Source organism: Peromyscus californicus, unplaced genomic scaffold (genome assembly GCF_007827085.1).
Source record: "Peromyscus californicus insignis strain IS unplaced genomic scaffold, ASM782708v3 Scaffold_20__1_contigs__length_68692818, whole genome shotgun sequence".
Classification (NCBI taxonomy): Eukaryota; Metazoa; Chordata; class Mammalia; order Rodentia; family Cricetidae; genus Peromyscus; species Peromyscus californicus.
Genome location: NW_026294503.1, coordinates 55,647,372 through 55,660,444, shown reverse-complemented (window position 1 = coordinate 55,660,444; position 13,073 = coordinate 55,647,372). Strand labels below are relative to the sequence as shown.

At 38.5% G+C, this 13,073-nt stretch overlaps 1 protein-coding gene across 16 annotated transcripts in view; it reads left to right on the top strand.

Moving 5' to 3' along the window:
* The window catches only part of Kif21a (kinesin family member 21A), a 126,385-nt gene that overhangs the window by 74,079 nt on the left and 39,233 nt on the right, over nt 1–13,073 (top strand). For 9 of the 16 annotated variants that reach the window (XM_052748689.1, XM_052748681.1, XM_052748680.1 and 6 more), the window contains exons 11-14: nt 3,214–3,417; nt 11,573–11,663; nt 12,367–12,493; nt 12,884–13,072. In XM_052748689.1, coding sequence (XP_052604649.1) covers nt 3,214–3,417; nt 11,573–11,663; nt 12,367–12,493; nt 12,884–13,072 — 611 coding nt within the window. Of the gene's footprint in view, nt 1–3,213; nt 3,418–7,799; nt 7,839–11,572; nt 11,664–12,366; nt 12,494–12,883; nt 13,073 lie in introns of all 16 variants that reach the window. The other 7 variants (XM_052748677.1, XM_052748688.1, XM_052748686.1 and 4 more) reach the window with 1 other exon arrangement.

The window sequence follows — 13,073 nt, the reverse complement described above, 5'->3', positions numbered from 1 at the left end:
TGGAGAAAAGATTTGGGGGAATAGGGGTGTGAAACAGGACAGGGACATTAAGCACTTCTGGAAGAATTTTAGTTTTCAGAATTTGCCCTGATGCTTAGTTATTTTCTCATGGAGTAAAACCTTAGTCAGCTCCGTGGGGAAATGTCTGCAGATAATAACCAAGTGGGAGGAGGTCCCACTTTATAACTACTCTCACATTTCCCTGTCTTGAATTTGTGTATTTTGTCCCCTTTCATCCCTGGGCTATTCTAGTCATTCTCAGTGACAAGTGCTCTCTCCACTTCCTGCCTCCACAAAGTTCTCTAGGTCTCTTAAATGTTTCAAAAATCGAAGATAAATAAGATAGTCTAATGTTAAAATGGCAATAAAGTTATTTACATGATTGTGACTTTCGTGTGTGTGTGTGTGTGTGTGTGTGTGTGAAATTTCATGCCTTACTGTTTGACAGAGGCCTTTTGGGTTTGTGTCCTGGTTCTGCACAGGATTCAGCCTAAACTGTCAGTTTCTACCCTGACTAGGAGAGCTGTCCCTGAGCTGTCTAGAATTTATCAGACCAATCTCTCCTCACTTTGCAGGAACCCTCCCCGCAATTTTTTGCCATGCCCTGAGAAACAGCTGCTCTCTCAGTCTCAGAAGGTCCTCTTCCATCTGGAGGCAGCTGCTCTTCCTCTCCTTCACTCCCCGGCTTCTGGCCACGATTCCTGCTGATTGTGTTCTGGTTCTTGTGCTCTGTTTCCCCTCCTCCACCCTGTTATTCTAAAGCCGCATGTAAACCTTGATTTCACCATCGGCCCAATGGTATGACAGCATCGTTATTTCCTAGGAGATCACCAGTATGATTTCCACTCCTCGTGACTAAACGCAGCACCCAGTACCTTCATGTTCACAGTGTTGAGTCTTTTCCTTGAAGCATTTACCAGTGCTTCATGATGACTCGGGGGCCAAGGGCAGTCAGTTGTCAAATCCCTTCCTTGAATGGGTTAATACTTTGTTTTATAGTCCTGACTTTGATATCACTTTGGTGGCTCTTTAATTAGATGTGTCCCAGCTTTGAGGAGTAGTCTCCTAGAGTCCCAGGTTTATAATGTACCATGTGACAATAATTGACATATTAGGTAGCCATAAGTGAACTCTGAATTCAAATTGGATTACCTGGATTGATGTTTAATCTCCTCTTTATTAATAAGGTGCTACCTGACACCTTTATATTTCCTGACACCTGTATATTCCCTGACACCACTACATTATGTTCCCTGATACCTGTATATTACCTGACCCCACTACATTACCTGCTATCTCTACATTACATTACCTGACACCTCTATATTCCTTGAAACCTGTACATTCCCTGACACCTGTACATTACATCCTCTAACACCTGTACATTCCCTGACACCTGTATATTACATTCCCTGACACCTGTACATTACATTACATCTGACACTGTGCATTACCTGGCACCTCTATATTGCATCCACTGACACCTGTACATTCCCTGACATCTCTACATTACTTGATATCTCTACATCACCTGACACCTGCGTATTCCCTGACACCTCCACATTACATTATCTGACACTGTACATTACCTGACTCTTTTGACATCTCTGAGTTTTTTGTGTTTTTTTTTTAAAGATTTATTTATTGTGTATACAATGTTCTGTCTGCATGTACGCCTGCATGCCAGAAGAGGGCACCAGATCTCATTACAGATGCTTGTGAGCCACCATGTGGTTGCTGGGAATTGAACTCAGGACCTTTGGAAGAGCAGCCAGTGCTCTTAACCTCTGAGCCGTCTCTCCAGCCCGACATCTCTGAGTTTTAATGTGCTAGTCTATAAGAAGAGATACTTAAGCCTCACAAAGTTATTATGGACTTGAGTAAAACAATAGAGTCTGAATGTTTTGAAGCCAAAAGGAGCTGTACAGGTCCAGTGTGTCACGTAGCCCATTTTTTCAAGTTCTATTTTTTATCTACTAATCTCCTTTAATCCATATTTCTGTCAGAATTTACTCTTGTGAAGATTTATTCCCAATCCCTTAAACTAAGTGAAATTTATCTGAATTTTATCACAACTTGGATATTTATTTTAAATCTTATTATTCAGATTATTAAATCATAAGAGTGACCTTTTAATAGACTGAAGCAATCATCATTTAATCCTTGAATTTGGTGATATTAAAACTTTTGTAGGAGGATGACAATATAGAAAAGAGAACACTGAAATCACTAAATTTCTACTCTTTCCAGAGCTGAGAACTGAAGTTAGCATTTTGCTTAATCTCTTCAGTTATTTTCAGTGGTATTCATATTCATATATTCATTCATAACAATGTGTCTGTCATCTTATCTGTTCTTTGCAATATGACAGTGCATCATGAACATTGTTTTCAGGATTCTATAGTACTACCTGTGTTTATAATTAATTTATTTTACTACTGTTGGGTAATGATATTATTTCTAATTTTCATAAGAATTTTTATTGTGCTTAATTATAGTTGCAGTGTGGCAAGTTTTAAATTTAAATTTACATAATTGATTCTCCTAGGAACCCTAGAGAAAATAACCTGTTTTAATCCTTGTTTTACACAGGGAACAGTAGGGGCTTTTAGTGATGGATGGCCCAGATCCAGTGTCAGATGAACTCTATGCCATGACTCTGCTCTTTCCCTGAGATGGCCAATACCTTCTCTCCTGTCACACTGCCATTTAGTCAGTAAAACTCGAGCAACAGCACGTGTGTTTATGTGTTGGGGGACAGGGAGTGGAAAGAGAGGGATAAAGACACATTCTCTCTCTAGCCTATAAAAAAACTGGCCTTTGTTCATGTGGCTGGAGTTAATGGAAATGAGCCCGCCAGGTTTCAGGCCCTACTAAATGCAAGCCTTGGAAATAAAACAACGAACCAGCTGCTGTTTGTTCCATAATAGTCTGAAATTCATATTATTGGTAGGTGGTTTATTATACTTTCATATACTTTCGGCTTTCATTTTGGTACTGTCCAGGCTTTGTGCTGCATTGAAAATATAGAAAAGCATAACATATTAGCTAAGGGGAATATGTTTCATATGTGTGCACGGCGGTAATGGTTACACAGCTGTGTCCTGGAGCTCAAGGCTGCAGGATATACCTGGAGATGCCAGCATAAGAGTTTTTAAAAATGTTTTACTGTAATAAAAATTGTTCCTACTTAAAGATATTTTTATTCATTAGGGCAAAACTATTAGAAAGTGAAGCAGTGAATGAGAACCTTCGAAAAACCTTGACCAGAGCCACAGCAAGATCACCGTATTTCAGTGGGTCATCAGCTTTCTCTCCCACCATACTGTCTTCGGACAAAGAAACTATTGAAATTATAGATCTAGCCAAGAAAGATTTGGAGAAGCTAAAAAGGAAAGAGAAGAAGAAGAAAAAAAGGTAGTATTATAAAATCAAATATTTTTTCCAGGACATTTAATTTGTAATGCTGTATGTGTGCACAGTCTCATGAGTCTATGAATACATAAAAATTGTTTACATTAGCTTACGATTACAGTTATGGTTTATCTCTACTTATATATAAGAAAGTTAAGTTTAGCGATAAGCATGTAGTAACGAATTGTACTTAGACTATGACAAGGCTTGTTTACTATTAGAAATTATTAGACTGTTGTTTAAAGTCACTGCTTTTGCATTCCATCCATCCTGCTTTTCTGTGAAGCTTCTGTGTCCCATTGTAACAGTGTGTTGTCCACTTTTTTCATTTCCTAATAGAATTGCGTAGTCTCATAGGCGTTCTAATTCTGTTAACTGATTAGTTTAACTAAAGGCTGACAAATCTATCCGAATGTCATTCGGTCTCTAAATATTTCCTTCAGGGTTTCTAATTTGATTATATGAATGTTCTCCATGGTATTTCAGGTATTTTGAATCTCTCGGGGAAGTATTTAGCTTTCTACCACTGCAGTAGGCTTCCCGTGCCGTGATATCTCCCGTTTGCCCAAGTCAGTGGGAAAAGAAAAGGGAAAAATTGAAAATTTGACCATTTGTAATGTGTGAGTGGTTAAGTCCTCAAATTACTTACGTATTTACCTATTGATTCTATTGTACAGTCCAATTATTTACCATGAATATATTGAGCATGCCACTGGAACTCAATTTAAACATTTTTGGCTAGATATTCAAAGGGAGGCCAAGCAATCTTCTCTTCCGTAGTCTTGTTATAGGGAGGCTCAGGAACATCATTGCCTTTTTACAGGCTGTTTCCTTCAGTTTACTTAGAAAAGTGTTTAGAAAACAAGGCATTTGTTTTTTCCTTGAACAGTCAGTTGTTGAACGTTATTAGAAACTTCAATCTGTTAGGTTAACCCTGCCTTGTATCTTCATGGTAGAAAAGACAAAGCAGGAAGTTGCACATGTGGCTAGGAGGCAATGGATTCTTGAGCGCGTGATGTTTTCGTAGGTGCTTTTCATGGATGATGGCAGCAACAGTAGGGTATAGATCGTGACTAGGTCTCTCTTGGTGTACAGCTGCACTCCAGTAAGGACCACATGATTGTGGGAGTTAATGTTCACGTTGTGCTGGAATGAACATGAGATGCTTTCCCATGGTTTATCATTGACTTGCGAAATTCACTTCTGTAGATAGTGTGACTTGTTTTTAAGGGCCGAGGTAGTTTGTGTTCATGAGTAAGTGTAAGTAGGAATGCAGTTTTCAAGACCATGGGCTGAGTCTATGCTTTCCTTTTAAATTTAATTTAGATATTGCTTTAATTACTTATTGAATATGAGTAATAAAAGATTAAAAAGGGATCCTAATAAAGTCATTTTGATATTTTTTTATAGTGGCTATAGGTACTTAATAGCGCTGGTTCAGTTTATTGTTGTGAAAATGCATTCTAATAAGCACTGGGCTGACAGGACTAATGGAAAATACTTTGTTTATATTTGTGCTGGTTTCTTTAATCCAGAAGCCTTGTCCAGTGTAAGGGAAACAGAAAAGAGACAAAGCAGAGGTGATTTAAGGTTGCTTTTCCGTGAAGGACTCAGGCAGTGAGGTGAAGACAATAGTACATGCTAATAATAATGACTTCCCAAACTGCTAGACTAAACGTAAGGATGCCCAGTGAAGAGAGAAGTTACTTCCTAATACGTGGAGCTGTAGGCAGAGGTAAAATATTGGTGAGCAAAATCAAGCAGCTAGGTAAGTGAAAGGTTGGCATGAGAAAACCAATTAGCATTCCTAAAACCAACACTCACAGAGTGCTTGGAAAGTGCTTTTTGGAACATATTTCACATACAGTGTCCCTTTGTCAAACCCACACATGATTTTTGTGCCTAAAGAGTTTATTTTATGTACTAGTCACATAGAAAGGTCTCCAGAGCCAGTTTGTGACCTCACATAACTGCATAGGCAATTCATAGAATTTAATGATATTTGTCTTGTTCTGTAGACAAGTGTTCTATATTAAAAAACTGAAAACCTGGGCTGGGGCTGGCTCAGTGAGAAACACACAAGAAAAAAAACAGCCGGGCGGTGGTGGCGCACGCCTTTAATCCCAGCACTCAGGAGGCAGAGGCAGGCGGATCTCTGTGAGTTCGAGGCCAGCCTGGGCTACAAAAGTGAGTTCCAGGAAAGGCGCAAAGCTACACAGAGAAACCCTGTCTTGAAAAACCTAAAAAAATAAAAGAGAGAGAGAGAGAGAGAGAGAGAGAGAGAGAGAGAGAGAGAGAGAGAGAGAAACAAACAAACCCCAAACGCTTTCTGACAAGCCTGAAGACCTGAGTGCAGTCCCTGGAACCCTCAGTGGAGGGAGGAAACTACCTCCGGAAAAAATAGCCTCTGACTTCCTCAGGCACACCCTGCTCACACAGCTACACGCCTGCACACACATGCACACACATACACATACACATATCCCGTTCACACAGCTACACACACACACACACACACACACACACACACACACACACACACACACATGCACACACATACACCCCACTCACACAGCTATACACGTGTGCACACACATGCGCACACACTCACATGCATGCATACACACACATACACACCTCACTCACACAGCTACACCACACACACACAAACACATGTATGCACATATGAACACACACATGCTCACACACACACAGATGTCACATTAAAAAAGGAAACCTAAACAAAAAGCACTTCACTAATCACATTTAGGTCTAAGTAACTTTTAGATCTATGCAATATAAATTCTTGTTTTAAAAATATAAATAAGCTCCCATCTTAGGCAAAGGCCTGAAGCAAAGCAAACACAATCCGAAGGGTTTCAGCAATAATAACATTAATAATAATAGTAATAATGATAATAGAAAATTTGGAACCTTAACCAGGAAGCCATATACGTTAAGCACTGTAGTTCGTTATCATCAGTGCGAGCCTAGATTGCACTGGGGGTGGGTGGGTGGTGGTGTATGTGCACTGTTTTGTGTATTGAGATAAAGAAAATTGACCACTCACACATTTAGTCTGGTGCCTTTGGATATCCAGCTTTAAATGAACTATGGTACAACACTGTCGTCTTCCACACTGTACTGCACTTGGACGTAGTGGTGTTGGTTTGAGACTCTGGAAACATGGGTCTTTCTGTGTAGACTCTCCCCTTTTCTAGTCACTGTGCGCCACTGTCTGATCCCCGGTGAATATCTCTCTGCAGAATTGTTTCTCAGATTGCTTGTCTCATATTAGAAAAGCAGTGTGTAAATTGGTTGTAAGAGACAACCACTGCCCAAGAAATAAAAATTACGCGAAACCATACATCATAAGTTTAAAAGAGATAATTCTCTTCATGATTGTAAATATTAATGATTCCAAGAGGATTTTGTGGGGTTCTAGACAGTGTGCTGGGTGCAGTTTGCAATTTGCCTAATCAGAGCCTAGCCCATCTATATTGTCCAGGTGACAAATATTCACATATAGTACGTTCCATTGAGTAAAGGTCCCTAATTTTGTATATTGGATATTCTTTAAGTTATATTTTGAAACCTATATCTATCAATTTATAGTTTTTTAATATTCTGATTAAAGAACGCTGTTACTAATGGAAAGTACTAAAATTCCCATTTTATTTCCACCTTTGCCTTAGTGATATGCCCTTTTAGTAGCAAATTTTTGATCCCAACCTTGTTAAAATTTTATCCATTAACAAGATTGTATTTTTTTCACTGATCGTATAACAGCCACATTCATTTGTCTGTAATACCATCTCATATACTTCTGACATGCGTTTTTTAAATTTAGATTTAGTATTGATTATATGTATCGTAGCACAAATGAAGTCTAGTTCTTAAAGTAGTACCTTGTATGTCGTATTAGTATTATCATTTATGGTATAAAGGCATTACTCAGCGAAGGTCTTTCGAGGATACCATAAAAAAATCTTTTGAAAGATTGAAAAGGAAGAGGATGTTGTTGAAAGTAGCCTTTCCTTATGGGGAAAAATTTTAAAAATTGATCTATTTTTGGCTATCAATAGCCATGACATCCAGTCAGGACTTCCCATCTCAGGTAAACTGAGACTGCACTTGACTGTAAAACGGTTCCCACCGATGACCTGTATTTTCTTCTTAGATGTCATACTCTTGATTTTCTAGTTCGTCGTCATCATAGAACATGTATTGCCTTTTTACTGCGTGTTGTCTTTTAATGATATCTTTGCGGTTTGTTTCAACATCTTCAAGCTCATGTGCCATTTTACCTTCTTACCACTCTGCTCTCGCTGTCTGGCTTGCCCTCATTGGCTTGGCCTTCCCATACTGTGCCTCGTGATTTGAAGGCTACAGAAACTTGAGGAAAGCAATCGAGAAGAGAGAAGGTTGGAATATTTCCCAGGTTTTTTTTGTTTTGTTTTCTAAATTCAAATGTCATTTAAATACGTTATTTCCATTTGCAAGAAAATGTGCCTAGAATTGTAGACTGCTTCAGGCTAGATCAGCTGTGGTCCTCCTTAAAGTCATGATATTTTATAAAAAAAAAAAAAAATAGCAGAGAAAAAGTAAAAGTATTTAAGAATAATGAACTCTGTGGTTACTTGAATTAAAATGCAACCAATTTCATTAACTTTCAAATAAATTGCCGGAAGTATGATGATTACTTTACCCTTTTCAGTAAAATTAGACAAACCTTCACCATCAGATTTATAAACAAATATCAATCAGCATTTCTGTATCTAGGGGAGGCTTGTGAGCAGAGTGGGAGTTAGTAACCGGGCAGTGATTGACATTTTGTCGTAGCAAATGCTAACTCGTGGGCAGACGCCTCTCTTTCTTATTTGCTGGAATCTTTGTAGGAAACACTAAAATGGTAGAAGGGCAAAAGGAACTGCGGCTGTCCTACAGGTCAGATTGACAAGGAATCCTGAAATTTAAACTAGAAAAATGTTGTTTTAACTTTCCACATGTATTTCAAGCGAATATTAAAATGTGGACAGTTCCCTTTCTTCCTGTTGCAACCTAGAAGTTAGTAGCTGACCTCCATTTTGTGGAGCCTTACCTGAATATGAGTATTTATTTAGATAAGTAAATGTTTGCTTGGTATTAGAGCCTGTCTTCCTCGAGTTTTCTAAAACAAGCCACCAAATCATATAGCCCAGTTGACGAGGTAGTTTCAGACGAAATGCAGTTATCCGCGAAGCTCTGCCTTAGAGTCATAGATCATCTCTTACTTAAAGTTGAGCTTGACAACCTGTACACAACATGTAAACAACTAGTTTACCTTAGATCTATTAAATCATAAATTAGTTTATAATATATTCACCTTAGTGGTATTCCATGTCCTATACTGAGTCTAAAGTTTCTGAGCTTATATTCTAGAAGTTTATAACTTAAAAAGTATTCTGTGACCAGAATGTAATTCTAATTGCCTATCGCTCACACTGGAACTCAATTAAACATCATTAGTTTAGGACAGCATGTTTATCAGCTGAACTAAAAAATTATACATGCAAAATTTCTCCTATTGGGAAAGCTCACAATACAATGAATCTTTAACGTTATATGTGGAAACATGTTACCACATTAAATTACTCCGTCCTTGAAGTATATACATACAGACTTGGTAAACAGAGGCTGCTCTGACTGTCATGTGATGATATAGGACAGCAGATGCAGGGCAGCTTAGTGTTCTAGGACTATATCTCAATCATCAATTCACAAGCATAACTGTATCTGAATGTATCTGATGCAGTAGCATGTAGATGAAGCCTGGCATTCTGCATTAACAAGCTCACCCGGATGTGGGTGTTTCATGCTAGGACTCAGGACATCTGTTCTTAGTCCCTTGTGTGGAAAACCTCACAAGGCCACAGTTTATTTATTCATTTTATTTGCCAGATGAAGAGATTAATTTCTTATGTTCGTTCCAGTTCCCAAGATTTTGGTTTTGTGTAAAGTATAAATTTAATTACTACCCTTAGATAGCTATTTGGGGTTATCAATTTGTTAACATGTATCAAAGACAATGAGAGTGCTTGAGATACAATATTTATTAATATCACCTGTAAAGCTTAAACTTTACAAGTATTTTTTAGAAGCATAGCATATATAACTATGATGCTGATTTTTCTGTATCAGAGTGCAAGGAGAATTTATGATTGGAGATATAAGTCAGCGATAACATTTGTTAGGCCAGATATTAACTACTTGAAGGAGCAGGAAGGTGTGGTAGTCAAGTATTCGTAATAAAGTTGTGGGGCTATAAACCCGAGAAAAGGAATTTCAGATGATGCTGTAGTGTAACAACCAGCAGGAGTGGAGGTTATACTCCAGTAGCAGTACGTAAGGCAGCATCAGGGAAGAGGAGGAAACCTGATGACAAATACAATAATCCTCTTTCCACACATCCTCTGTGTGTCTTACAGCTTGGGTCCCAGCCTCTAGCACAGTAGTGTTTGAGTATGTGTTGCTGGCCTTTGAATATGATTGGATTTGTCATAGTTGTTCACTCCATATGGTTCCTAGTTTTCTCTCACTTTATTTTCCTCTAGTACAATGAATTAATGACATTCATGAAAGTCTGTTGCACTTTATTTGACTCCAGTTATGACCACTGTATTGCTATTCTTGGTGGCTTTTACTTCTCACTCCAAAGGCATTGCTATGTTCCATGCATCTTTATAATATTGCAAACCTTATTTTCCATTCTAACTTGACTGGTATGTGAGACACCGAGGACTACTCAAACACAGGTGTTCATGTAGCTCATAGGGATTGACTTATTTAATAAACACTAGTGTAATTTATCCCATGCAGGCCGTGGGTAAATGAATGATAAGCCATATACATATGAGTCTTACTCTCAAGAGACTTTTAGTTCAGTGGGAATGGCAGATCAAATAAATAATCACATAAATAAACAAATTAAAAATTGGAAAGTGCTTAGGAGAAAAAATATTTATATTATTGTTCTAATTATAAAAATATGTACAAGAATAGGGACCTGGAATTAAATGTTAGAGTTAAGTAATGATAACAGGGCCCAAGTGAGGTCAAATTATTCACTTATAAACTAGAAATAAGCCCAAGTACCAATCAGGAAGTTCTTTATTAGTGGAATATCTAGTGGAAATAGTGGCTATCATAAAGTGCTTTCTGGAGGAAGTTTGTTTGGAAATATTGCTGTATTTGACTCTTTTTAATCTTAATGATTTTAAAATTCCACTATAACCCAAACTGTATGGATTATTTAAGATTTGCTATATTAACACTGTTTATATATGAGTCTAGTGAGCCCAAGTGTAACTTCTGTGCATAGTTTATTATGCTTGGTAAACCCAAGAAAGATCAGAGCGATTGGGGTGTGCCAAAAATTCCCTCACTGTAGTCTTCTACCTTCGCTTAGGACTACCAGACTAAATGAGTTCAGCCATAACCATTGTGTGGTTATGCCTGTAGGCATCAGGTAAACTGAGGAGGAAGGCTTCAGTTTTCATGGTGAAACTTGTAGTAGACGCTGGCATTTCTGAGTCAGTCAGAGGGCAGCCTGAACTTCAGATAATTTTGGAGTTCGCTCTGTGCTCATATAACGAGAAATCACGCTGTGCTAAGCAGACGGCCTAAGAAAAGTTGCCAGCACTGATGGATGCAGCCATAGAGGCAGGCTCAACTGTGACAGAGTAATTTTGAACCTTTAAAATTAATCTTAAATTTATTAGGATACTAATAAGCATCATTTTATAGATTTCTGTTTATATGAGAGAAGTTTTCATGAATTTAGATGGGAAGCCAAAACTTTCTCTTTTGATTTCTTTTAAATTGAAGTTGTGGTGCATTGTAATTAATTGGCTGTTACTGTGGGGCCACTTTGCTGTCTCATCAGATCTTTCTAGAAGAGAAACTTCCTTCAGTGCTGCCAATTTTTACATTCTTGGTCACGTGGTGAGATCTGTTTTCTCTAATCTTCAGACAGAGCAGCCTTGCTTAGTTAGATGATTAACCCTTGCATTTTGTTTTTATAATTTGTTGATGGTTTAAAAAAAAATCTAAGAAAAAAAAGTGAAGACTTTCCCTTGTACTTATCTCATATTCCTTTTCTCTTTTTTATTTTTTAAAGTGTGTCTGGGAAGGAGGATAATGCAGACACTGACCAGGAGAAGAAGGAAGAGAAGGGCGTTTCAGAGAAAGAAAACAATGGTTTAGAAGTGGTAAGTATGGGAAAACAAACGTATAGATTGTAGTCATTAATGTATACAAACTAAATGGAAGTTGTTATCATAGCTATGGTTTCCTGTTTCCTTGAGGACTTTTTTTTCAGAATGGCCAGCTGTTAATTACTGGCAAATCTCCATCTAGTGCATTGTGAAAATTGTGTTTGTGTATGCAGATGGTATACCATGAGAGATGAAGAATTCTTCAAGACAAAGTTATTGCATAATAGCCTTAAACTCTTATAATGATTTTAAACTAAAGAAAAGCAAAATAATTCAGTGTCTGGGGAGGTAGCTGAGTGGGTAAAAGACTCATGTGTAAGTGTGAGGACTTTCTCAGATCCCTGGCATCCATGTGAAAGCTGAGCATGGCCTGTAACCTGAGTTGGCGAGTCAGGACAGACAGATTCTGGGAGTTCACCTGCCAGCCAGCCTAACCAAAGCAGTGAGTTCAGATTCAATGACAGGCCCCACTGAAGGGAATATTGTGGAAAATGATAGAGGAGGACACTGGACAGCCTGCTCTGGCATCCATCTGCACACATCACACATGCACATGCACACATCACACGTGAGCATGCATTTACATACACGATGACAGTTTTGTGCTTCTGGGGTCCATACTCCTGCACCTCTCTTACTGAGGTGATCAGTTTGCTTGCCTATACTGTGCTATTAACAGTCACAAATCACACTGCAGGAAGAGAATCAAGAAGTGAGTGATCATGAGGACGAGGAGGAAGAGGAGGAAGAGGAAGATGAAGAAGAGGATGACATTGAAGGAGGAGAAAGCTCTGATGAATCTGACTCTGAATCAGATGAGAAAGGTACCTGCCCCTTAGCATGAAGGCAGAAGACTCATATTGGGAAGCTGTTCAGGCTTTGGTGGGAAAGTTAACGTTTCCTATTTTATCGCAAATGAAAGCAATTTTTATGACCTGTAAGACTACTCTAGACTCATGCATGCTCTAGGCCAAAGAGATGTTCCTTTCTGTGCTAGATCTAGTCCCTGTGTGATTTCCACATTTCTTTAGTGTATACAGTACCTGCCATTGGCCACTGTGAACAGTCTGTCTTTTTAGAGTGCAGTGTAGCCAGGAAATTTCCCACAAGGCTGCTGAGTGACTACATGAATGTAGATAACAGCTTTACGTTCTTGGCTTGGTATGATGATTATCTTTTGGCTTACTTTCAGTATTTTTATCTCCTGTGAATAGCTAACTATCAAGCCGACTTAGCAAATATCACGTGTGAAATTGCCATTAAGCAGAAGCTGATTGATGAGCTGGAGAACAGCCAGAAACGTCTGCAGACGCTGAAAAGGCAGTATGAGGAGAAGCTGATGATGCTGCAGCATAAGATCCGGGACACACAGCTGGAAAGAGACCAGGTGCTGCAGAACTTAGG